At 45.0% G+C, this 27,066-nt stretch overlaps 1 protein-coding gene across 1 annotated transcript in view; it reads left to right on the top strand.

Annotated features, from left to right (window-relative positions):
- Positions 1-27,066, top strand: part of WDR3 (WD repeat domain 3) — a 49,644-nt gene that overhangs the window by 21,583 nt on the left and 995 nt on the right. Inside the window, exons 12-26 of the mRNA XM_056118293.1 lie at positions 165-258; positions 4,619-4,720; positions 6,724-6,809; positions 6,958-7,093; positions 11,252-11,308; positions 12,241-12,341; positions 12,540-12,651; positions 12,968-13,102; positions 13,409-13,459; positions 13,974-14,039; positions 14,498-14,590; positions 15,214-15,261; positions 16,096-16,139; positions 25,150-25,278; positions 26,882-26,975. Of these exons, the coding sequence (XP_055974268.1) occupies positions 165-258; positions 4,619-4,720; positions 6,724-6,809; positions 6,958-7,093; positions 11,252-11,308; positions 12,241-12,341; positions 12,540-12,651; positions 12,968-13,102; positions 13,409-13,459; positions 13,974-14,039; positions 14,498-14,590; positions 15,214-15,261; positions 16,096-16,139; positions 25,150-25,278; positions 26,882-26,975 (1,348 nt within the window). The remainder of the gene's footprint in view (positions 1-164; positions 259-4,618; positions 4,721-6,723; positions 6,810-6,957; positions 7,094-11,251; positions 11,309-12,240; positions 12,342-12,539; positions 12,652-12,967; positions 13,103-13,408; positions 13,460-13,973; positions 14,040-14,497; positions 14,591-15,213; positions 15,262-16,095; positions 16,140-25,149; positions 25,279-26,881; positions 26,976-27,066) is intronic.

The raw sequence follows: 27,066 nt of genomic DNA on the forward strand, positions 1-27,066 counted from the left end.
GAGGGTCCTCAGGGAAGACAGCCTGGCACGGGGGCAGGAGGTTCTGCTAGTCTTCTTTTCTGTTGCCTGCTCTCTGCCTGTATATGTATCAGAACATACGTCCCGACCTCAAGGACGGCGGGACAGTTTTTCTGAACCCATGTCCTCGATGTTCTCTCCCCCAGGTCCACGCTGCAGTGTATTCGCACAGTGACCTGTGAATATGCGCTCTGCTCTTTCTTTGTTCCTGGCGACCGGCAGGTGATCATAGGAACAAAGGTAAACTGAGGCTTTCTTGGCCAAGGACGGCTTGTATATTCAGGATTCTTGAAAACTATTGGAGAGGTCTGGGGTTTCTTCTTTTCTCTTCGTTTTTAGGCCCCATCCAGTGTGCTCGGGGCTTACTCCTGGATATGTGCTCAGGGGTCATTCCTGGAGGGGCGTGGACTTTCTGGGGTGCCAGGGGGTGAACCCAGACTGGCTGCATGGAGGGCCGGGCCCTCCCTGTTGACTCTCTCTCCAGCCCAGGGATTTAGTTTTCCATCTACTGGGATGAGTAGTAGACAAGTAACACACGGGAGGGTTTCGGTTCATGGCCCTCCCCTGTGGTTTGTTCTTGTGCTCCACTCACAGTGCTCAGAGGTTACTCCTGACTTGATGCTCAGGAGACCAAGAACACCCACAGACCAAGCATGTGCTTCAGCTCTTTTGACTCCTCAGCACCAACCCCTGCCCTTCCTTAATTTTTAAAATTTTGTTTTTGTCTTTGATATGCCAAAACAGTAACAAGAAGTCTCCTAAAATTAGCACAGCAGGTAGGGCATGTGCCTTGCATGCTGCTGACCTGGGTTTGATTCCTCTGCCCCTCTTGGAGAGCCTGGCAAGCTACCGAGAGTACCCTGCCCGCACGGCAGACCCTGGCAAGCACCCCGTGGTGTATTCGATATGCCAAAAACAGTAACGACAAGTCTGACAATGGAGACGTTACTGGTGCCCGCTCGAGCAAATCGATGAACAACGGGAGGACAGTGCTACGGTGCAGGTTTGAGCCACAGCAGCGATATTCAGGGGTTACTTCTGGCTCTGCACACAGGAATTACTCTTGGCAATGCTTGGGGGACCATATGGAGTACTGGGATCAAACCCAGACCCCCAGATCGGATGGCATGCAAGGCAAATACCCTACCCACTGTACTCTGTTCCAGCCCTTCTTGGTATTTGGGTCACACCCGGTGATGCACAGGGGTTGCTCCTGACTCATAGACTCAGGAATTACTCCTGGCAGTGCTCGGGGAATCTTATGGGATGCTGGGAATTGAACCTGGGTCAGCTGCATGCAAGGCAAACGCCCTACCAGCTCTGCTATCGCTCCAGCCCCCCTGCCCTTCTTAATGTTTGTTTTGTTTTTGTTTTTGTTTTGCCACACCTTACAGTGCTCAGGACTTACTCCTTATTCTGCACTCAGCAATCACTCCTAGCAGGCTAAGAGGACCACAGGGGATGCCAATGATTGAACCTGGGATGGCTGCATGCCAGGCAAGCGCCGTTCCCACTGTACTATCGCTCCGGCCCCACTTGGTGATCTTTTTATGTCCCTGTTCCTGTCCTCCCGTTGTTCATCGATTTGCTCGAGTGGACCCAGTAACATCTCCACTGGAGACTTTGTTGTTACTATGTTTGGCATATCGAATATGTCACGGGGAGCTTGCCAGGCTCTGCCGTGCAGGCGAGATACTCTCAGTAGCTTGCCGGGCTCTCCGAGAGGGGCGGAGGAATCGAACTCGGGTCGGCCATGTTGGCTACATGCAAGGCAAACGCCCTACCGCTGTGCTATCGCTCCAGCCCATCTTTTTATGTATTTTTTTTTCCTTTTAATTTTTATTAAGACTGATTTCAGGCCGTCTTCATGCATCTTTTAAGTGCACATGTAAATTGAGTTTTGAGAAAATATATCACGTTCCAAATCTCTTGCTTGGCAGATAGAAGTTTTCAGTAAAGACAGACGAACCAGTCTGTATTCCCAGTTTTAGTTATGTGGGTGATAACCGTGGGTGGAAAGAAGCAGGCCTGGGTTTGATTCAGATTCTTCACCTTAAAAAATGTGTGATTTGCATCAGCCTCAGTCCCATCACTCTGGGGTGTTTCTCCTCCATTTAATGGGATGATGTTGCTTTTTGACGGTGCTTTCATGTGAGCACCAGATGGACTCCGGTTAATTCGAGCTTCTCCAGTGGTTAGCAGTCACACCTCCGTGCAGATTAAAACACGCTTTTCTTATGTAAAATGATGCCAGGAGCCTACCTCTGTGCAAGCGAATAACTACATAGAAATGTTAGCAGAAGTAGAGGTCTATGACAAGAAAAATGGAACAAGAGAAATGGAACGAGATCTGTGGGATATGTTGAAAAATGCCTTGACGTATTTGTCATTAAATTACCGATGCACATGATTAGAGGATGATTTTATGTGTTGAATTTTATACATTATGCACGCACATCTAATACAGTGGATAATTTTCTTAAATTATCTACAGCAAAATCTAGAAACTTTTTAAATTTTTTAAAATTTTCTACCGCAAAATGTTGAAAATGCACTGGAGAACGTTTGGGGTCAGTGTCAAGGAGAATGGTAGGTTTTGATCTTTGTGTGTGAACCACGCAGTGCTCAGGTCTTCCTCCTAACTCTGTGCTCAGAGGATCATGGAGGAGGGGCGGCGGCGGAGGGTGGGGAATACTCAATTTCAATGAAAGGCTTCTGTCATTTCTCCTTCATTTCAAATAACAAGCATTTGCTTTTGGGAAAGTGTTTGTGAAGACGCCCTGGAACCACCATCAGTGTCTGCGCTCAGCACTGTCTCATACACTCCCTAGAGCAGCTCAAGGGCATTAGAGCTCTAAGGTGGTTTTTTTTTTTTCTTTTTTGGATCGCACCTGGCAAAGCACAGGGGTTACTCCTGGCTCCTCCTCACTCAGGAATTACTCCTGGCGGTGCTCGGGGGACCATGTGGGATGCTGGGAATCGAACCTGGGTCAGCTGTGTGCAAGGCAAAGGCCCTACCTGCAGTGCTATCACTCCAGCCCCCCCCTAAGGTTTGTTTTACAGGTGCAAAAACAGACTCATGGAACTGAACTCACTCACATTCATGGAGCTGGAAAGAGGTAGTGCTGGGCTTTAAGTCTCCTGCCGGGGTCCCCTCTCTCACATAGAGTAGTGGGTGTGGAGTGTGTTTGCCGCTGCACTAGTGATCACGGATATAACCCTACACAGGAAGTACAACTGGTTGCGTCTAAGCTACTGAGAATATTTTCTAAGTCTATCTCGCCCAGCACAGCCAAGCCTGGCAAGCTCCTCGTGACATATTCGATATGCCAAACACAGTAACAAGTCTCACCATGGAGACGTTACTGGGCCCGCTCGAGCAATTCGATGAACAGTGGGAGGACAGTCACAGTGACAGTGATGTCCCCCCTCTCATTTCAGTAAGAGTTAGTTCTATTGCCGGGGCTAGAACCATTGCAGAGTGTGTAAGGCGCCTGCTTGCACACAGCCAACCCAGGTTTGATTCTGGATAATAACATGTACTCCCTCGAGCCTGCCAGGAGTGATCTCTGAGCACAGAGCCAGGAGAAGCCCTGAACACTGCCAGGGTGCCACCCAACCCCCGCCCCCCAGAAAAAATGTATTTCTTTTTATTTTTTCTCCTTAAATTTTTATTAGTGAAACACCATGAGGTACAGTTGTAGACCTACAAATTTTTGTGCTTGGCTTTCAATTATACAATGATCGAATACCCATCCCTCCACCAGTGCCCATTCTCTACCACCACCAGTCCCAGTATCCCTCCCACCCCCCCATCCTCCCTTCCCACCCTACCCCTGTGGCAGGGCATCCCTTTTGTTATCTCTCTCCTTTTGAGTGCTGTGGTTTGCAAAAGAGACATTGAGTGGCAATCTTGTTCGGTCTATAGTCTACTCTCATCACACATTTCCCATCCTGAGAGGATCCTCCGAACACCCTTTATTTGGTGCTCCCTTCTCTGTCTGAGCTGCCATTTCCCCTAGCGTGTGCGACTGTCCTCAAAGCCATGGAGTAATCCTCCTGGTACTTATCTCGGCCACACTTGGGTGTTAGTCTCCTATTTTGTTACTTTATGTTCCCCAGATGAATGCAACCTTTCTATGTCTATCCCTCTCTCTCTGACTCAAAAATGTATTTCTTATTATTTGTATTATCTGGGAGGCAATGAAAACTGGGTAAACTGATCATAAGAAAGAATATCCGTTTGAAAGACTGATGGAGCATAGTGCCTTTAGAGTGCCTGTGTGCTGTCATGTTTGTTCTGATTTGCTTCTGGCCATGATTGTCTTCCTGCCGAGGTTAGGGGACCAGTGAAGGTGACAGGAGTCAGTTCCGCAGAGCTGAGCTGCCCTGGTTCCTCGCTTGGGCCCATCAGCAGGGACCCGCTCAGATACTTCGGACGGCACACGGAGCACAGAGAGAGAGAGCATAGGCTCCATCCATTTTACAGCAGCCGGCTGCATTGCTGTTGCTTGGCTGTGAAATTTTTTTCTCAGCTGCATCGGCAGGAATCATTGAGGATCTAGGTGTGTTGACCAGAGCTGTTTTGTGTCTTTCTCAGACAGGAAAGCTCCAGATTTATGACTTGGCCTCAGGAAGTCTGTTGGAGGCTATTGATGCACATGAGGGGGCCTTATGGTCCATGTCTGTCTCCCCGGATCAGGTAACTTCTCCAGACGTTCACTTTCAACTGCGTTTCCCCGTTTCTTCTTCTTAAACTGAAGTACCATCGCATTACACCGTTACCGTCTCTCATTTCTCATTTTGAGTTTTACTCTCACCTAATAAAGATTTCTCTTAGGGTGTCTTTAAAGAAAGTCCACAAATGTTCAGACTTCACGGTGCTGTCTCTTGTATCCGGTGATCGGAGAGGGAATCCTGAAAGGAACTGGAATTCTGCCGTTCTGGACCGTCAGCTGCGTGCTGGCAGATGGCTTCGCCTTGAATTTGATTTTTTTTTTTCCTGTTTTCAGGCCATACTTGGCAGTGCTTGAGGGCTGCTCTTGACTAAGTGCTCAGGGGTCAGTCCCGAGACTGCTCACAGCACCCTAACCTAGGGGCCAAACCTGCATGCACAGCATGTCCTCGGCCCTATAAGGCATCCCTCCAGCCCACCCTCGCGATTTGGAATTTGTGAGACTTCTTCACAATTCCTGGTCAACACAGTACAGAAAATGGAGTAGACTTTTCTGCTGGCCTTAGAATTGTTTTGTTTGTTTTGCCTTGTTGGTCCTTCCAAGTCAGTAAATTATTCTTCCCTTTAAATGAGCCATCCTGAGAAACTGTCTAGAAATGACACTGTTGCTCGGCAGATTTTTTGAACTATTTCAACCATATCTTAATAGATTATGTCCCTGAATACTGTGCCTCTGGATACACTTAATGATGGCAGACTCTAATCCCTGAAAGGAAATAACTGTTTTTGCAAACAAAAGGAATCTGGAGTGTGCATTGCTCTTCAGTGTAGAAACAAAATATCTATAAATTTAAATTTATAAATTTAAAAATCTGACATTTTAAAATCTGACATAGGGGGCTGGAGTGATAGCACAGCGGGTAAGGCGTTTGCCTTGCATGCAGCCGACCCGGGTTCGATCCCCAGCATCCCATATGGTCCCCCGAGTACCACCAGGGGTAACCCCTGTGCAACGCCAGGTGTGACCCAAAAAGCGAAAATAAATAAAAAGAATTAAAAATAAAAGAAAATAAAATAAAAATTAAAAAAATAAAAATCTGACATAAATTTATAAATCTGACATTTGTAGATTATCTTTTCCCATGTATTTTTCCTTTTTTTTTTCCTTTGGAAGTTTGTTGTTTAGTTTAAGTAGGGCATTCTAGGATTCTAGGTCCCTCCCCAGTCTCTTGGTCACTCTTCAGTGGGGTGTCACCTGCCCTGTCCCTCAATGCCAGTTTCTGTTCCTGTACTGTGTTTGTTGCCGTCAGTGTACAATGACCTTCTCTAGTCCCTTTGCCGCTCTGTCCTGGGTTCCCACTCCAGGTCTGAAATCTGCAGCTGAACCCCGCAGCCCGTGTTCCCTGCTGGGACACAGTGCTCTGGGCTCAGGGGTGCCCTGTCCCCTTTGCTTTCAGCCCGTGGCCATGTGCGTGTGGGGAGGAGCCTTCACCGTCAGGTCTCGTGCTTGGGTGCAAGTGTGGATTCAAAGGGCCATTTTTTTCCTACTGGTTTAGGTTTCATTGCTACAACAAAATTGAGGGTCATTGTCAGACTGTGACCTGTTTTGTCTGAAATGAAATTTAACTTCTTGATTTTGGCAGCTCATTTTGGACATATTTTTAATAGAGACTTGTGCAGAAATAAATTTGTACCCCGGAGAGGTAAACACTTAGAACCAACCTAGATTGTACAACCAATGTGCGTTTGTTCAACTATTTTACTACTGAGCAAAAAATTCTTTTGACTGTCAAACTGGGTTGTCATTATATGCCTGAGTCTCTGCTAGAACTCTCAGGAGAGGCCCATGTCAGCACTGACAGCAATGAAAGGGGTTAGAAATTTAAAAAATTAAATTAAATTTTAAAAAAAAATGGTGCTTTCAACATTCAGACCCTCTGCCACAAATAGAAAATGGTCTTATATGCCATTTTTAATGTGTCTTAAAGTTTATGTGGAAATATTTTTTAATGGACGTCATCTACTTGCAGCATGGCTTTGTGACGGGGGCTGCAGATAAATCTGTCAAATTCTGGGATTTTGAGCTGGTGAAAGATGAAAACAGTACCCAAAAGCGGTAAGTAATGTCTTCATTTGTGAGCCACTGCGGGGACAGTGGCAAGACACAGAGTGGTCTTTTGACATCTGTGTTCTCTTGAGCCCCAGGGAGCTGGCATTTGTGAAGTACTGATTCCTGCTTTTGTTGATTCTGTGTGCGATGGTAGGCTCTCTGTGAAGCAGACCCGAACCTTGCAGCTGGATGAAGAGGTCCTGTGTGTCAGCTATTCTCCCAACCAGAAGTTGTTAGCTGTGTCTTTGCTGGACTGTACTGTGAAAATTTTCTATGTTGACACTTTAAAGGTACAATGATTATGCCTGGGGGTATCTTCTTTGCTTTCTGATTAACCTTAAGAATTTGGGCTGAGGGGCCAGAGAGATAGTACAAAAGGGAAGGCAGTTGGCCTTGCATGCGGCAGATCCGGGTTCAATCCCCGGCACCCCATGAGATCCCCTGAGCATCACTGGGTCTGTCTGTCTGTCTGTCTCTTCTCCCATTGTTCATCGATTTGCTTGAGCGGGCCCAGTAACATTGTGAGACTTGTTGTTACTGTGTTTGGCATATCGAATACGTCATGGGTAGCTTGCTAGGCTTTGCCATGCAGGCAAAATACTCTTGGTAGCTTGTCGGGCTCTCCAAGAGGGGTGGAGGACTGGGTATTGCCCCCTCCCCCCCCCAAAAAAAAAAAGAATTTGGGTTGAAATTCCGAAGAAGAGGTCTTGACTGTGCACCGCAGAGTGTGTTTTTTTGTTTTGTTTTGTTGTTTTTTTTTTAATTAGTGAAACACCATGAGGTACAGTGGTAGACTTACAAACGTCTATACTTGGGTTTCAATTATACAATGATTGAGTACCCATCCCTCCACCAGTGTCCATTCTCTACCACCAATGATCCCAGTAGCCCTCCCGCCCCCCCACCCCACCCCACCCCACCCTGCCTCTGTGGCAGGGCATTCCCTTTTGCTCTCTTTCCTTTAGGGTGTTGTAATTTGCAATAGAGGTATTGAGTAGCCATTGTGTTTGGTCTATATTCTACTTTCAGCATCTCGCATCTCGCATCCTGAGCGAGTCCACCAAACATCCTTTACTTGGTATTCTCTTCTCTATCTGAGCTGCCTTTTCCCCCAGCCTGTGCTGCTGGCTTCCAAGTCGTGGAGCAGACCTCCTGGTACTTATCTCAACTATTCTTGGGTGTTCAATTCCCATCCTGTTACTTTATATTCCCTAGATGAGTGCAGTCTTTCTATGTCTGTCCCTCTCTTTCTGGCTCATTTCACTTGGCATGATACTTTCCATGTAGAACCACTTGTATGTAAATTTCATGACTTTTTTTAACAGCTGCATAGAATTCCATTGTGTAGATGTACCAAAGTTTCTTTAACCAGTCATCTGTTCTGGGGCACTCGGGTTTTTTCCAAAATTTGGCTATTGTGAACAGTGCAGCAATGAACATAGAAGTGCAGATGTCATTTCGACTGGACTTTTTTGCCTCTCCGGCATATATTGCCAGCAGTAGTATTGCTTGGTCAAATGGGAGCTCAATTTCTAAATTTTTGAGAAGCGTCCATACTGTTTTCTAAAAGGGCTGAACCAATCAGCATTCCCACCAGCAGTGAAGGAGGGTCCCTTTCTCGCCACATCAGCGCAAACACCAGTTGCTTTTGTTCTTTTGGATGTGGGCCAGTCTCTGTGGTGTGAGATGATATCTCATTGTTGTTTTGATTTGCATCTCCCTGATGATTAGTAATGTAGAGCATTTTCTCATGTGCCTTTTTGCCATTCAGATTTCTTCTTTGAGAAAGTTTCTGTTGATTTCGTTGCCCCATTTTTTGATGGGGTTGGATGATTTCTTCTAGTGGAATTCAACCGAATGCTTTGTATATCCTTGATATCAACCCCTTATCCAATGGGTATTGGGCGAATATCCTTTCCCATTCTGTAGACTTTCTTTGTATTTTGATCACTGTTTCTTTCGAGGTGCAGAAGCTTCTTAGTTTAAGATAGTCCCATTTGTCTATCTCTGTTTTCACTTGCTTGGCCAGTGGCGTGACATCTTTGTAGATACCATTAGCTTCTATGTCATGGAGGGTTTTGCCTACCTTGTCTTCACTGTACCTTATGGATTCAGTCTGATGTTGAGGTCTTTAATCCATTTTGATCTTACTTTTGTACATGGTGTTAGGCAGAGATCTGAGTCCATTTTTTTGCATGTAGCTATCCAGTTTTATCAGTACAATTTGTTAAAGAGGCTTTCCTTGCTCCACTTCACTTTTCTTGCTCCCTTATCAAAGATTAGATGATCATATAATTGGGAGGAGGTGTCAGGATATTCAACCCTGTTCCATTGGTCTGCAACTCTGCGTTTGTTCCAGTACCGTGCTGTTTTAATTATTACTGCTTTGTAGTAGAGTTTGAGGTTGAGGAGGTTGATTCCTCCCATTTTTTTTTTCCCCAAGAATTGCTTTAGTTATTCATGGGGGCTTATTGTTCCATATGAATATCAGGAGTGTTTGCTCCATTTCTTTGAAGAATGTCATGGGGATCCTTATAGGAATTGCATTGAATTTGTACAATGCTTCGGGAAGTATTGCCTTTTTGACAATGTTAATTCTCCCGATACATGAGCAGGGGATATCTTTCTGTTTCCTCCTGTCCTCTTTTATTTCCTGAAGTAGCGTTTTGTAGTTTTCTTTGTACAGGTCTTTTATTGAGGCTTCTGGATTCTTTTCATCATCCTCTCCTTGTGGTCGGGATTTGCGTTGTTTCTTCATGTTGGTGTGGTGCTATGGAGACTGAGATGTTACAGGAGATTGCTGGGTATGAGTAATTTACCTGTGGCCCTGTGAGCATCCACTGGCCCCAAAATAGGCCACGCCCATTTCTGCAGAGCCCACGCCCCCTAGGGAGACCTGGTGTGTGTGTGGATACAGACCTGAGAGAGGGAGAAAACCGGGCGCTGAGTTGGGGACGAGCAGGAAAGGTCTCAGGGATGGTGGGCGGCCCCCGCAGAGTGTGGTTTTTCTAAAAACTTGAGTGTAATCAAAGCCTCTTCAGCCAACGGGGAAACTAGTTTTAAGAGAATCCTTTGGGTGTAAGTGTTGGAATCCTTTGTGTTTTCAGTTGAAGGTAGATTGCATTTCATCTAAAGCAAGCGTTCCTGTGGCTGCTTCTGCTGTGGGTCTTTCCATCCCACGTGACACAGGGCACTGTGCCTAGCCCTTCCCCTCTGACTGACTTCATTCAGTCCAAGATCCTTTGGTCCCATGCATGTGGGGTCAAATAGCAAGATTTTCAAAGACAGACCACTACAGACAGCTTGAACCTATGCCCACAGAGGGGCCCCTGCATGCTGCTGCCGAGAATACAGGAGCCAGGGATGCCCCGGAAGCCTCTGCTTCCGACAGACCGGGAGAGATACACTCAGGCGCTGGAGAGCAGGTGACTGGAGAGAGCACAGGACTTCAGGCCTTGCCTTGAGCGTGGCAGATTCCGCTTCAGTCCCCGGCAGTACATATGGCGCCCTGAGCACTGCTAGGTGTGATTCAGAACCAGCACAGTCACTGTCTGGGTCACTGAGCAGTGCTCTCTGGGTGATGTGGGTCAGGGGGAGCTCAGGGGGCTGGCGTGTGTTCTCCGCCTACAGAAGCCGCGGGTCCCAGACCCTGTACCACAGCCCTCCCAACTCCGTTGGGAGTGGCCTCCCCGGCTCCACTGCATGGGGACCCCAAACAACAAAAACCAAAAGCCAAAAACTCCTGGCTATGGCAAGATGTCCCAGACTTGGAGAAATATTTCATTAAAAGCTTGCTATGAAAATCGTGCTGTTGGCCCCCACAGGCATGGGGCTAAGGAACATCGTCCTGGGTGATGTCAGTCAGGACAGGGCTCCTTGCAGAGTGACCTCAGTGTGGGATGTAAAGATTCACAGCAAGGGAGCCCCAAAAGGAAAGAGAGCAGAATGGGAGAACTCTGCCACACAGTAACTGGGGTCTGAGGGGGAGCCTGAAAGGGAGGATTCTTGGGGTCCTGAGGGAGGGGCAGGAACACTGGTGATGATGCGGTGATGCAGTTATGTGCATGAGAAACGCTTTAGTAACGTTGGAAACCACAGAGTCTCAATTAAAAATTTCAAAAATATTTTTTTAAAAAGGGGGCCAGAGCAATAGGACAGTGGACGTGGTATTTGCCTTGTATGCAGCCAACCGGGTTCAATTCCCAGCATCTCTTATGACCTACTAATTACCATCAGGGGTGATTCCTGAGTGCAGAACCAGGAGTAACCCCTGATCATTGCTGGGTGTGACCCAAATACCAAATTTTAAAAAAAGAAGAAAAAAACCAGATCAAAAGCAATCCACAGCAATGTTTTTGTTGTATTATAAAGTTAGGTTATTGTTTCACGTATGGTAAATTATGCCTATAATTTTACAGAACAAAATTTTCTTTTCTTTAAATGTTTAGTTTTTCCTCTCACTATATGGACACAAACTGCCCGTTATATGCATGGACATCTCTTATGTAAGTAAATTTTAAATACTCTCAGTAACAAGTCATTCTTTGTAAAGCTCTTACTTCTCAATTTGATACTTTTATTTAAAAGCATTTCTCATTCTATTGTCTGTCTCCTTAAAGATGATGTACTGAAATTATCCCTTATCTATATCTAGTCTTTAAACTTTTCAGAGTATTTTCACACGTATTAACTGAATTCATCCTTGTAATTAAGACCTGTTTTCCCCAAAAGGATTTTGTTGTCTAAATTATTATAATTAGTAGAGCATCCTAAAATATGAGAACCTTTTTAAGAAGACATCTGCCCTCTGTTCTGGAGAATAATAGTGGTGAGGAAGAAGGAAATTGAGTTTATAATTTGGATATTCATCAGGTTCTGTCCCATAGACAGTCTGTGTTAACCAAAATCACGTTTTTGCAGTGCCTATTTGTGATTAAGAATGATAATGTATATTAACAAACATATCCTGTGTGGATGAAAGAACTTGGCCCCATGCTGTAGTTGCTGCCTCCGGTTGGTATTAAAAAGTATTTACATATGTTTGATTCTCCAGACTAGGCATTTAAAGAGGACTGTTAAGAGAAGATGGGGGGAAAATATTAGGTCACAAATATTTTGAGAAAATCCCCATTCTTACCTTCTCTTTCCCTCACCCCTAACCTCCACCATGAAGTCATTGTGTAGGTGGCGGTGTGCACGTTTTCATTGTTTTTTTCTTTTGGTTTCCAGTTCATCCACCCTAGGGCCTCAGGCAGAGGTACTTACCAGTCGACCTGTAGGAAAAACGAAGAATTAGGGGTTCTTGCTAAAGATGCAGTTGAATTTTGGTTAACATCAATTTCAGCGTTTTGGAAGGAAATGGATTGAACATTCAGGATAGCGTTAATTTAGAGAATATCAGGTAGGCATACAGGAATGTTTTCCTTCTGTCTCTCAGGACGGAGCACTCATTGCCACTGGCTCTGCCGACAGGAATGTGAAGATTTGGGGTCTGGACTTTGGGGACTGCCACAAGTCCCTCTTTGCACACGATGACAGGTACGCACAGTCCCTGCTGAGTACTCTCTCGGTGTCATCTTGCGCTCGCCTTGAGTGTCTGGTGTTCTTGGTCATCAGTTAAAAAATCTAATATCTGAACTCCAACACTCTGGAACTAGCTGCTCCAAGGCCGTGTGCACGGGTTAAGTCTCTTTGGTTGCTGTCAGCATGTACACACCTCATACCCTCTCTTTTCAGTGTGATGTTCCTCAAATTTGTACCCAAATCTCACCTCTTCTTCACTGCTGGGAAAGACCGAAAGATTAAGCAGTGGGATGCTGATAAGTTTGAACACATACAAACTCTGGAGGTAATCTCTTCCTTAAGAACTGCTTTGAGCTGGGGTCCAGAAAGATAGTTCAGTGGGTAGGGCACTAGTCTTATGCACAGTCATTCAGTTCAACCCCGGCACCCCACCTTGTCTCCTGAGCCCGGCCAGGAGTGGTCCCTGAGCCCAGAGCTAGGAGCAAGCCCTGGGCACCACCAATGTGAACCCGAAGGAAAACAAAAATGAACTGCTTTGGGGCTGACTTAAGTGCCAGTTTCCCTCTAGTGTGAGCAGGTCACCCCCCGTGCATAAGATACTCTTCTTCAGGATTTGCTTCTGCTTTTCACTCTCTGTCCAGGGGCACCATCAGGAAATCTGGTGCTTGGCCATTAGCCCTAGTGGAGACTACATAGTGTCATCGTCCCACGACAAGTCCTTGAGACTTTGGGAGAGAACCAGAGAGCCTCTTATTCTTGAAGAAGAGCGGGAGATGGTAAGACTCGGTGACAGGTTTGCTGGGGGAATCTGGAGGCTTTGTGGAGGGCATGTGTTCATTGTAGTGTGTTGCACCAAAGCCCGTAAGGGTCCCAACACGGCAAGGATGTTCCCGAGACCACCATCACCATTTCACCCGCATGTTTGGAGATGAAAATGCCACCAGGGATTGTAATTTGAAAGAAGCAGGGGCTCAGTGGCTCGTTTCACTTCACAAATAGAGACTATCTTTTTTCTCAAAAAATTAATCTCTCTCCTCTCTCTCTCTCTCTCTCTCTCTCTCTCTCTCTCTCTCTCTCTCCAGGAAAGGGAAGCAGAGTATGAAGAGAATGTGGCCAAAGAAGACCAACCAGCAGTAAGTAAAATTTTTTTGCTACCCTAAGATTGTGCCCCATAATTATATGTTATTTTCATTTCAACCGTTCTTATGGGAATTAGAATTGGGGCGGACTCCCAAAGTTATTACCAGCTATCTGAGATGCTGGTCTTAGGAGCACCTTGCATTTTTGTAAAACTAAATATCCTGACCTTCGTAGGACAAGTGACTATCCAAATTTGGGACCAGATGATGGCCATTAAAGAGGGCACAGGGAATTTTACGTAAATTTTTAAAAAAAAAAAAAGAAAATAGAAAATAAACTGACTATTCTCTTTAAACATAAAAACAGGGTTTTGGAGGGTTTGGGTTTTTTGTTTGTTTGTTTGTTTATGAAAATGCCTGAGAAATAGTGTTTGGTTCTTAGGAACTTAACAGAGGGTAGCTCGTAACACTGCATTACCTTCATCCTAGAATGCTAATGTCTGCCCTTTGTCTTGGTTCTCATTATCTGTCAGTGATAATGTTCAAGCACCTTTTTGGTATCTTGTAGGTTCCAGGGGAGACTCAAGGGGACAATTATTTTACTGGAAAGAAAACCATTGAAACCGTCAAAGCAGTAAGTTGATCAGGAAATGTATTACTCGCTCTTTTCCGTAGGATCTCAACTCTCTGGTACCTTTTCATCAGCCCAACTGCCCTTTTGTAAAACCCCAAATTGTTTGCGGTGGAGATGTTGGCATGTTTTCTTCCTTTGTAACCAAGGGACAGTGTCCTTGACCAGCCTGTGTCTCCTGAACCTGGCCCCTTGGGAGTGGTTTCTCAGAGCAGTGCTCCGGGGGGTGACCGCTTCAAATCTCACCTGACCCCAGGGCACTCACTCTCTTCCCTGTAAATTGAAAGGAAGAAAGACACCAAAGGCAGCATCCTTGACAGTTGGGCAATCTGTCAGCACATCTTTATTAACCAGCGGAAGCTATTTCATGCGATCCTTTTCTCGTGGGGCCTTCCAGTTGCTGTTTTTTGGGGTGCTGGGGTGTGATGTGATGATTTCTGTGTCCTTTGTCGTCTTTGTAGGCAGAAAGGATCATGGAGGCTATCGAGCTCTACCGAGAAGAAACTGCAAAAATGAAAGAACACAAAGCCATTTGCAAGGCAGCCGGGAAGGAGGTGAGATGTCCCTGCATCTTGCCTCACAGATGGAAGAGGAACGTCATGATCTCACTTTTTCCTAGCGCAGGGTAGGGAGTGAGATAATTAGAACAGAACTAAGACCAGTTCAGGTATTAGGAGGAGGTCACTGGACTAATGGTGAGAGAGCACACCAGATGGGTGATGGGGATCCGGAAAGAAAACCTGGAAAGTTAAATTCCCCTGGTGACGTGGTCATGGCTTCACAGTGGGCACAACTAGTGAATCAACACAGCTGGTGTGATGTGTCGTGTCACGACTTGGTTTCAAGGAAAGGATTGACGAAGGAGCTTGGCCTCAGGAAGAGGGAAGGATAGGAAAACAGAAATTCCTGGAGAGAGAGAGTGATTACTGTGTTGACTGGAACCAAACTCTTTTGTATTGGTTGGAAGCGGTGTAACCATTTCTGATGTGGCACTGCAATGACTGGCCCAGACTTACTCATGAGCACTGTGGAACCCAAAAGCAGACCCTCTCAGTTTCCTTCCATTTTTAAGGTCTGCTTTGTTTTCTCTTTTCAAAAGTATAGCACTCTCTCCTCCTCTGCCTGCAGCGAGCACCCGCAGAGTCTACCTTTTGAAATGACAGTGATTTCATTGTAGGTTCGTCTTCCCGTTAACCCCATCCTGATGGCATACGGCAACATCTCTGTGAGTGAATATCTGACATTTCACCTTGGGGACATTTAGGGACAGGAGAGGAAGTGGAGAAGCATTAGGATTTGAGTATAGACGTTGGGGGGATAGTTTAATTTTTTAAAAATCTCTCATCAGAGCTAGAGAGTAAGCGCGGGCGTGGGTATGACATAGTCTAACCGTGGTTCGATCCCCCGCACCACTGGGAGTGATCCCTGACCACAGCCACCCGTGGCCCAGAAACTAATGTCAAAACAAAACAGAAGAATCACTTCTTTAAGGGCCAAGGAGATGGCTCAGTGGGCTGAGCACCTGCTTTGCATGTGGGAGGCCTGGGTATGATTCCCAGCACCACACGGTTCCCTAGACAGTACTGGGGAAGGTCAGGCTCAGCTGTTTGGCCCATATTGGGTGGCGTTTTCAGTTCTCGTCTATTTTCCGAAGCCAAAGCCCTTTGAAGATCGATTCACCTTTGAACTTTGAGTAGCAAGTTGAAATAAGTCTATTAAAAGAGAAAGGAGAGGAAGTAGGAGAGGAAGAACGTATGATTATCTATAATTGGTTAGAAATGTTGGATTAGTACCGTACTTAGGTGTGTCACTCGTTGAACAGTCCCTTGTGTCTGTGATTCCTCGTTTTCTTCAGGGGAGCTGGCCTGAGATAAATGCTAACAGGTGGAGAGGGGTGGGGCTGGGTCGTGAGCCCAGGTCTGACCCGCTGTAGACCCAGGCCCACCTTTCCTCTTTGGAGCACCCCTGGTCCCCTCTCGTGTTTGTTAGGGTGGGAATTAGCGCATGTCACTAGAAGGCAGTCAAGAGTGTCTCTAATGCCATTATTCTTTCTTTGTAGCCTTCAGCTTATGTGTTAGAGATTTTAAAAGGAGTCAGATCCAGGTGAGTTCCAGCACACACTGCCTTTGTCATCTAAAATATTTTTCTAAACGTGACTTGGAAATTATCTTTGAGGACTCTCTTCCTGAGAGCTTTAAATGTGTAGGATTTTTATGGGAAAGAATCCATTGTAAATTTACTTTCTTGGAGTAGAGCTAGAAGACTAAAAGAGAGAAACTTTGAAGGAAAATGAAGGGTGGTATCAGTCAGTATACCGGCTCTTCACATTTTTTGGTATATTGTTTTCTCCTGCTTATTCCATGAACATGCGAAATAATATATATATTATATTTTTTCATATATAATATATAAAATATCACGGTCCTCCCATTGTTCATCGATTTGCTCGAGCGGGCCCAGTAACATCTCCATTGGAGACTTTGTTGTTACTGTGTTTGGCATATCGAGTACGTCACGGGTAGCTTGCCAGGCTCTGCTGTGCGGGTGAGATACTCTCGGTTACTTGCCGGGGCTCTCCGAGAGGGGCAGAAGAATCGAACTCGGGTCGGCCATGTTGGCTGCTTGTAAGGCAAACGCCCTACCGCTGTGCTATTGCGCAAACCCATATAAAATATATATTAACTTATTATATATTAATATATATTATATCGGAGAGCCCGGCAAGCTACCGAGAGTATTCGATATGCCAGACACAGTAACAACAAAGTCTCCAATGGAGACGTTACTGGGCCCGCTCGAGCAAATCGACGATCAACGGGAGGGCCTTTACCTTTACCTTTACCTTTTATATATTTATATATTTTTATATATTATATTTATAATATATTATATAATATATTTTATATTTTTATATCTTTTTGACAGAATACTTATGAGTATGGATACATTCTTTTCATACTTTTTACAAAGATATTACCACCAGATTTATTTAAAATGTTCCATTGCACAATAACTTATTAGATGTTGAATTTGGTTTTTGCTATTATTAATACTGCTTCTGTGGCCACCTTTGCGTATAAATCTTTGTTCTCTTCTTAAGAAGAGTGCTCTTACTGATCAGTGTCAAAACTCACGGGCTTGTTTTTCTTTTTCCCTAATTCAAAACGGTTTATAGCAGGAACATCTTCGGTGAAATAGCTATTCAGCATGAGCATTTTTGAGGTTGATATTTCTAAATGCCTTTCCAGACTTGCTGTTCAGATGCTTAAAGACTCTTAAAATTCCTTTCCAGTTTGAGGGGCCAGAGTGATCGTGGGTAGGGCACGTGGCGAACCCAGGTTTGATCCCCGGGATCCACATGGTCCCCAGCCTCACCAGGAGTGATTCCTGAGCTCAGAGCCAGTAGTAACCCCTGACCATAGTCAGGTGTGACTCCAAAGCCATTTATTAAAAAATTATCACTGTAGCACTGTCCTCCCGTTGTTCATCGATTTGCTTGAGTGAGCACCAGTAACGTCTCCATTGTGAGACTTGTTACCGATTTTGGTATATTGACTACACCACGGGGAGCTTGCCAGGCTCTGCTCTGCGGGCGAGATACTCTCGGTAGCTTGCTGGGCTCTCAGAGAGGGATGGAGGAATCAACCCTGGGTCGGCCGCGTGCAAGGCGTTTAAACGCCCTACCCGCTGTGCTATCACTCTAGCCCTATAAAAAAAACTAAAAATAATAAATATATGTGTGTGTGTGTGTGTGTGTGTATATATATATATATATATATATATATATATACTAGCTATAGAAGCAAAAGATAGTTTTTTAAGCTTTTTTATTGAATCACTTTGATAGACCCTTGCAAAGCTGTTCATGATTGGATTTCAGTCATACAGTATTCCAACATCCATCCCTCCACCACTGTCCATTTCAAAAAAAAAATTTTTTTTAATTGAATCACTGTGAGATAGTTACAAAGCTTTCATGTTTGAGTTTCAGTCATGCAATGATCGAACACCCATTCCTCCACCAGTGCACATTTTCTCCAACCAATATCCCCAAGTTCCCCCCCATCCCCCGCCATCCCACCCCTCCCCTTGCCTCTGTGGCAGACAATTTCCCCCATGCTCTCTCCTACTTGGGGCATTATGGTTTGCAATACAGATACTGAAAGGCTATCACGTTTGGTCCTTTATCTGCTTTCAGCGCACATCTCCCATCCCGAACAATCCCTCCAACCATCCTTGACTTAGTGGTCTCTTCTCTATTCCAGCTGCCTTCTCCCCCAGCTCATGAGGCAGGCTTCCACCATGGAGTAATATTCCTAGCCCTTGTCTCTACTGTCCTTACCCATCAGTGTCATATTATTTTATATTCCACAAATGAGTGCAGTCCTTCTATATCTGTCCCTCTCTTTCTGGCTCATTTCACTTAGCATGATACTCTCCATGACCATCCACTTATAAGCAAATTTCATGACTTCATCTTTCCTAACAGCTGCATAGTACTCCATTGTGTAGATGTACCAAAGTTTCTTTAACCAGTTGTCTGTTCTTGGGTACTCGGGTTGTTTCCAGATTCTGGCTATTGTGAACAATGCTGCAATGAACATAACGGTGCAGGTGTCATTTCTACCGTGCATTTTTGCACCCTCAGGATATAATTCCCAGAAGTATTGCGAGGTCGTATGGGAGCTCAATTTCTAGTTTTTTAAGGAAAGCCCATATTGTTTTCCAAAAGGGCTAGGCCAGTCGGCATTCCTACCAACAATGGTTGTTCTTGTTCTTTTGGATGTGGTGTGAAATGATATCTCACTGTTGTTTTGATTTGCATCTCCCTGATGATTAGGGATGTAGAGCAGTTTTTCATGTGCCTTTGGCCATTTGTATTTCTTTTTTGAGGAAGCTTCTCTTGATTTCTTCTTCCCACTTTGTGGTGGGGTTGGAGGTTTTTTCCTTGTACAATTGTGCTAGTGTCTTGTATCACTTAATCACTTAATCACTTAATCCCCGTTATTCATCGATTTATTCGAGCGGGTGCCAGTAACGTCTCCATTCATCCCGGTTGCGTGCTAGCGTAGCCCAATGGTATCTGTTCGTTTTAGGAACATGTAGAGCCTCAAACCGATCATTTAGGGTCTTGACGAAGAAGTCTGACCATCTTATAGGTGGGCGTCCACGTGATCTTTTGATGTCTCGTGGAATCCAATCAGTAATGGCTCTAGTCCAGCAGTTGTCTGTAAACCTCATTATATGTCCAGCCCATCTGATTTTTGATGTCTTGGCAAATGAGACAGCGTCTCTGATTCTTGAGCGTTGACGAAGATCAGAACTCCGGATTCTATCTCTCATTTGAGTGAATCGTGATATTCCAAGCATAGTTCTTTCGATTCCTCTTTGAGAGACCCGAATAGTGTTCTCATCCTGTTTTCGTAGGGTCCAGGTCTCTGAGGCATATGTTAATGCAGGAAGAATAGTGGAATCAAAGAGATGTGCTCGTAGTTGGAGGTTCTTTGTCCTTTTAGTTATTTCTTCAATGCTCTTGAAGGCATTCCAAGCCGCTCTCTTCCTCCTGCGTAACTCAGGTGCCAGGTCATTCATCATGTTGATTTCTCGACCTAAGTATATATAACTGTTGCATTCGGAGATGGTGGTTCCGTTGAGAGCGAATGGAGCGTCAGGAACAAGGCTGTTTCTCATAAACATTGTCTTCGTAAGATTCAGCTGTAGTCCAACCTTTCCACACTCACGGTCAAAGTCCGCAAGCATTTGTGCCGCTTGGCTGATGTTTGGTGTTATTAGAACAATGTCATCAGCAAAGCGGAGGTGGTGTAGTTGCCGACCATCTATCTTCACTCCCATGTTTTCCCATTCTAGTCGTCGCATGATGTTCTCGAGGGTGGCACTGAAGAGTTTTGGTGAAATGGTATCACCCTGCCGAACCCCTCTCTTGATATGGATGATTACTTCTTTGTAGAATGGTGAGATCTTGGTAGTGAATCCGCAATAGAGCTCACGAAGGATCCTGATGTATTGAGTTTGTACGCCCTGATTGACTAGGGCTTCCATGACCGCTTCCGTCTCAACAGAATCAAAGGCCTTCTTTAAATCAATGAACGTTAGACAGAGCGGCATCTTGAACTCCCGAGATACCTCAATGAGCTTGGTTATTGTGTGGATATGGTCGATGGTACTGAATCCTTTTCGGAATCCAGCTTGTTCACATGGTTGTCCTTCATCTAGTGTTCTGCTAATCCTATTCAGGATGACTCGAGTGAATAGTTTGTAGATGACAGACAATAGGCAGATTGGGCGATAGTTGCCAATGTCGTGGATGTCTCCTTTCTTGTATAGTAGTACAGTCTTGCTGGTTTTCCATTGGGATGGAACCTTGCATTCAGACAGGTAGCGTGTGAAGAGTCGAGCTAATGTATTGATGAGTACTGATGGTAAGTTCTTCAGGTGTTCAGGTCTGATCTTGTCTGGGCCAGGTGCTTTTTGTTTCTTTACCGACGAGATGGCATGTTGGATTTCGGAAGGGAGAACATTGGGAACGACATATCCATCATGTGGTATGTGGTATGTGGGCAAGTGGATGTGGCTATTAAAGAGATCTGAGTAGAATTCATGAATAATCTTCTCCATTGCCCTTCTGGAAGATGTGATAGATCCATCATGATGTCGGAGGGCAGTCATCTTGGTTTTGTAGTTGGTGAAGGACAGGCGGGCATTACGAATGTTTTTGCCAGCTTCTGCTGCATCTACCAGTACTGCTGCTCTCCTGTTTTTGAGGTCATCCTTGATGGCTTTTCTGCACTGTTTTGCCAGTTCGGACGTTTGCTTGTGGTTGCCTGAGGCACGTGCCACGCCACGTTGGCGAATAAGTTCAAGAGTGTTCGAAGAAAGACGGTTTTTTGTGGTTATCTCTCTCTTGGCATTCCTTGCACAATCATGGAGGTGCTGAATCATTCGATCGTATTCCTCATCAATGTTGTCAATGACGGCATCTTCCCATGTTGCTGCAACAGAGCCAAAGAGTTCCCAGTTGGTGGTTGTTCTGGGAGTCTTCTTCTTAAACCTTGCATTCTTTTCTCCTCGTTCTGTGAGGTAGAATTTTGCACGAAGAAGACGGTGGTCTGATCCCGTTTGGAATTTTGGGACAACAGCAACATCGGTTAGGCAAAACCGCCGATTGAATATGATGTGGTCTATTTCATTGTGGAACCGTCCATCGGGAGACTCCCATGTCCAACGTTTAGATTCAGCCTTTTGGAATTGTGAGTTACCATGGAAGGTTTTGGTTGACATGATGAACTCAGACAGTCTGTCACCTTGTTCGTTCCATTCCAGGCCATGGGTTCCGATGTGGAGTTCATCGACTGATCTTCTTGGTCCTATCTTGGCATTAAAATCACCGACAATGATCTTGTAGAAGGTGTGATCTTCTTTATAGAATTTCTCCAGCTCCATGTAGAATTTCTCAGTTTCTTTTTCACCATAACTGGATGATGGTGCGTAGACAACAAAGATAGAAACTGCCGGTAGTGAGCCACATTTATTCAAGTGCAATCGTCCGATTCGGGTTGTTAGGCATTCAAATGAATCAATGCTTGTGACTAAGTTTGTGTTGACAAGGATACCGACACCACCGACGCCTCTTTTATCACATGTTCCAAGGAACAGTTCTTCTCCAGTGTCGAAAACAGCATGATGGGATTGATGTCTTCTCGTTTCGGTCAGACCAATGATGTCGTACTTGATCTTTCGTGCTTGTACCATAAGGTCTTCAATGGATGCAGCAGATGCCAGCGTACGAGCATTAAAAGTACAGACAATCATTTTTGTTTTTCTGCGTTTTGGCAGCCCATGTCTGCCTTGGTGTTTTATCAGCTTCTCCTTCCATATCCTTCTCGACTCTGCATAATCAGGGCTAGGGGAATGAGATCCATTTATTACTGGATTTGGCATATCAATTTGGTCTATTTGGCATAGATCACGGATAGCTTGCCAGGCTCTGCCGTGTGGGTTGGATATTTAAGGATATTTAAGGTATCCTGAAAATTATTAAATAAATAGTGTCTTGTATATCCTGGATATTAACCCCTTATTGGATGGGTATTGGGTAAATATTCTTTCCCATTTGGTGGGCTCTCTCTGTATTTTGGTCACTATTTTTTTTCAGGTGCTGAAGCTTCTTAATTTAATGCAGTCCCTTTTGTTTATGTTTGTTTCCACTTGCTTGGTGGGTGGTGTTTCATCCTTAAAGATGCTTTGAGCTTCAGTGTCATGGAGGGTTCTGCCTACATTGCCTCCATGTGTCTTATGGATTCGGGTCTGATACTGAGGTCTTGAATCCACTTTGGTCTGACTTCAGAGTTCATTTTTTTTTGCAGGTAGCTGTCCAGTTTTCCCAGCACCACCTAGTGAAGAGGCTTTCCTTGTTCTACGTCACATTTCTTGCTCCTTTATCAAAGATTAAGTGATCATTTATTTGAGAATTTGTGGCAGAATATTAAACTCTGCTCCTTTGGTCTGGGGGGTCCACCAGTGTCCATGTCCCAGTACTAGTCCCCAGGTTCCCTCCCATCACCCCCACCCCCCACTTGCCTCTATGGCAGGGGCCCCACCCCCTCTTTCCCTCTCCCCCCTCCTTTTAGGGCATTTTGCTTTGCAATGTTGATACTGAAAGGTTCAAGGATATCCCTTTACCTGCTTTTAATTCTCAGTTCTTGTCAAGCATGATCATTCCCAGGTACTGTTGTCATAGCAGTCTCTTCTCTGTCTTACCACCTCAGGGCCCCACACACACTGTGGTTAGATCCAACCATTGGCCAGTCCTCCTAACCTCTGTTTTCCCTGGCCATGGATATTAGCCTTCTACTATATGTATTTTTCATATACCACAAATGAATGCAGTCATTTTATATCTGCCCTTCTCTTTCTGGCTCATTTCACTCACATGACACTCTCCAGGTCCATCTGTCTGTAGACAGATTTCATGACTTCATTTTTCTTAACAGCTGTGTAGTATTCCATTGTGTAGATGTGCCATGGTTTCTTTACCCATTCATCTGTTCTCGGACACTCAGGTAGTTTCCAGGTTGTCCAGAGCTAGTACTAACATGACCGTAAGAGTGCAGTTGGTGTTTCTGCTGTGTGTTTTGGGGCACTCTAGTGTATATTCCCAGAAGTGGTATTGCTGGGTCAAATGGGAGCTCAGTTTCTAGTTTCTTGAGGAATGTCCATACTGTTTTCCAAAATCGTTGGACCACCCTTTTGGAAAACAGTATGGACGACTCTCAAAAAATTAGAATTTGATCTCCCATTTGACCCAGCTATAGCACTCCTGGGAATATATCCCAGAGAGGCAAAAGAGTATAGTCGAAGTGACATCTGCAATTGTTTGTTCATTGCAGCACTCTTTACAATAGCCAGAATCTGGAAAAAACCTGAGTGCCCGAGAACAGAGGACTGGTTAAAGAAACTTTGGTACATTTACACAATGGAGTACTATGTAGCTGTTAGAAAGGATAAAGTCATGAAATTTACATACAAGTGGTACTACATGGAAAGTATCATGTTAAGCGAAATGAGTCAGAAAGAGCGGGATAGACACAGAAAGATTGCATTCATCTGGGGAACATAAAGCAACAAAAAGGGAGACTAACACCCAGGAATGGCTGAGATTAGTACCAGGAATTTTGCTCCATGAATGGAAGGCCAGCCACACGTTCTAGGTGAAAAGGAAGCTCAGATAGAGAAGAGAGCACCAAATGAAGGGTGTTGTGAAGACCCTCCCAGGGTGGGAGAAGCATGCTAAAAGTAGTTTATAGACCAAACATGATTGCCACTCAAAGCCTCTCTTGCAAAACACAGTACCCAAAAGAAGAGAGAGAGAACAAGGGGGAATACCCTGCCACAGAGGCAGGATGGGACGGGGGGGGGGGGGGGGGGGATGGGGGGTGCAGGGGGGGGATGCTGGGACCCGTGGTGATGGATGACAGGCACTGGTGGAGGGATGGGCACTTGATCATTGTATAACTGAAACCCAAGCACAAAATTTGTAAGCCTATAACTGTACCTCATGGTGTTTCACTAATAAAAAAAAATAAAATTAAAAATAAAATTAAAAAAAAAATGGTTGGACCAGTTGGCATTCCCTCCAACAGTGAAGCAGAGTCCCTTTCTCCCCACATCTGCACCGGCACTGGTTGCTCTTATTCTCTTGGATGTGTGCCGGTCTCTGGTGTGAGATGATATCATCTCACTGATGATTAGGGATAAAGAGCATTTTTTCACGTGCCTGTAAAAGGGGGTATTGTACTTGGATTTCTTGGGGGTGATTATGAAGTTAGATTTTTATATTCGTTGCTTCTTGCTGGTAGTTTTGTTTTGTTTTCATACATTTTGTTCCTTCCCATCTCTTATGCTTAGTTGTTTCCTTGACTTTGTATTTAATCGGCAATTGTTTGCTTTGGTTTTAAGGCATACTGGTTCAAGGATGAGTCCAGGGCTAACTCCAAGGCATGCTTGGGGATGGCAGGTCATAGACTGGACCCCAAAGCCCCAGTCTCTCCTGTGCTGTGTGTGCACTCAGCCTATTGAGCTGTGGCTCTGAGCCCCCCTTTTTACTAGTTTTTAGAACTCTTTACGTCCTTGCATGTATTTTTGGAATCTTGTTACACTTCTGGCTTTATTATTATTTTGGCCTAATGAAAATTAGGGGGAGATCACCTGAAGGGCTGGAGCATGTGCCATGTATGCAGGAACCCTGGGTTTCACCCCTCCGGCAGCACATGATGCCTGACAAACAGCACTGTAGCACTGTCCTCCCATTGTTCATCCATTTGCTCGAGCGGGCACCAGTAACGTCTCCATTGTGAGACTTATTACTGTGTTTGGCATATCGAGCTTGCCAGGCTCTGCCACGCGGGCGGGATACTCTTGGAAGCTTGCCAGGCTCTCCGAGAGGGATGGAGGAATCAACCCGGATCGGCCGCGGCAAGGCAAACGCCCTACCCGCTGTGCTGTCGCTCCAGCTCTCACAGACAGAATGTAGAGGAAAAGGTTTCCAAGTTGACTGTTGGGAGAAATGTGGTGTCCTGTTTTGTCTGTCCTGCAGTGAGCTGGAGGAGTCGCTGCTGGTGCTACCCTTCTCCTACGTCCCAGACATCCTCACGCTCTTCAACGAATTCATCCAGTGGGGCTCTGATATCGAGCTCCTGTGCCGCTGTCTCTTCTTCCTCCTCAGGTAACAACAGTGCCTTTCCCAAACACAGCAGTGTCGCTCGGTACCGTGACCCCAGTCACACCTCCGCTGAGGCAGCCCGTCCTGTGGAGTGACGAGCTCCGCTGTTCCCGACTCTCGGGCCGGGGCGGAACGCCAGCCCTTGACATGTTTAGCAAGCTGTTTGACATGCTTTCGTTGCTCGTGCCTTTTTCATTTTTCATTTTTTTATTTTCAGGGGCACCACTTGGTGGTGCTCAGGGAGCATCCGGGGTCCCGAGGATCGAACCTAGGCCCGCTGTGCACTTGGCAAGGGCCCAACTTGCTAGACTAGGCCTCTGGCCTGTGATGGCCCGTCTCTTTAAACCAGAGGAGCTAAGTCTTCTTTTTTAAGTCTTTATGTTATCATCAAACAGAGATGCTTTGGTTCAAGTCTTTTTGATAGTTTCTTCTGTTTGCTGTTTCGTGAGAAGCACTTAAAGCTTTGAAGTTCTTTAGAAGTATTAAAGCTATGTAAAGGTTTTATCATATCCTCAGAGACGCATTTTAAGCGTCAGTGGGTTTGTTTTCCAGGTCTCAGCAAGTAGGAATAGAAAGTTAAAGGCAGGGATACAAAGGTACTGAGAAACAGAGTCCAGTTGAGTTCACCGGATTATTTTAAGTATGACGAATTTTTATTAATGTCTATTGCAAGCATTTACAGAGGCATAGGAATATCTTCTGGCTTCCCATTCTCTGCCCCTTGGTCCCTTCTCAAGCTGTTACAGAGTAGACAGAGCCAAGCGTATCATTCCTTACCATGGTCATGGCACAGACAGACCTGGTCACCCACTACCAAACAGTTGAAAGAACCCAGAGGAGAGAGAGAACGTGATGCGGGAACCGGTTTCATGATTTGTAACCTCCGTTTCTGTTATCTGTCAGATAGTGGCCCCCCCAAAAGTGACAAGTTTATATTATTGCCGTACTTATAATTTGGGCAAATTATTAGGACACAAATTTCTAACACTTGGCTGATCATTTCCTGTTGCTGTGGCCTGTGTGCTATTGCAATACTTCACAGGAGGATGTGGCGGTTGGCTGGTGAGGGTAGGCCGGGTGTGGACTTGAGACGAGTAGAAGCTCTCGGTGTTCATCTTGGTCCTAAACATCACAGTTTGACTCTCGAGTTACATGACTGCCTCTTTTTTTTTTTTTTTTTTTTTTTTTTTTTTTTTTTTTTTTTGCTGGGGCTTAACTAGAAATTTTAATGTTTTTGAATTAGTATTTTTTAGAAGTCTCATGTTCTCCATGTTCTATTAATAACCATTGTTGGAAGCCGACTACTTGAACAGATTGCTGGGCAGAGTTCGCTTGGCAAATGAGCTGAACGTGTTAGAAGGTTTAGGGTGGTTAATTTTTTAACTGTCATTTTAAGTAGAATGGAAGAGTAGACAAGGAATTTTTTTTTAAGTTTGGGGCTTTGTTTTGGTTTTGGCTTCTTGCTAGAAAGATTTCTGCACTCCCACTATATAGTAAAACTAGTTATTTATTTTGATACTGTGTTTATTTGCCAACTCTGGACGGCATAAGTGGAGGCAAAACCCACTCTCTCTGTTTGCAGAATTAACTCTCAGTTTTCTACTAGGATTCACTTTGGACAGATCACTAGCAACCAAATGCTTGTGCCAGTGATTGAAAAATTAAAGGAAACGACTATTTCCAAAGTCAGCCAAGTCCGGGTAAGTATCTTTGTAGAGAAATGATGACAAGGAAAAAACCGACGTATGAGTGGTTTAGAAGTAACACGGGAAGCTGGGCCTAATCTCCAGG

The sequence above is a fragment of the Sorex fumeus genome, unplaced genomic scaffold, assembly GCF_029834395.1.
Source record: "Sorex fumeus unplaced genomic scaffold, SorFum_2.1 ptg000001l, whole genome shotgun sequence".
NCBI lineage: Eukaryota > Metazoa > Chordata > Mammalia > Eulipotyphla > Soricidae > Sorex > Sorex fumeus.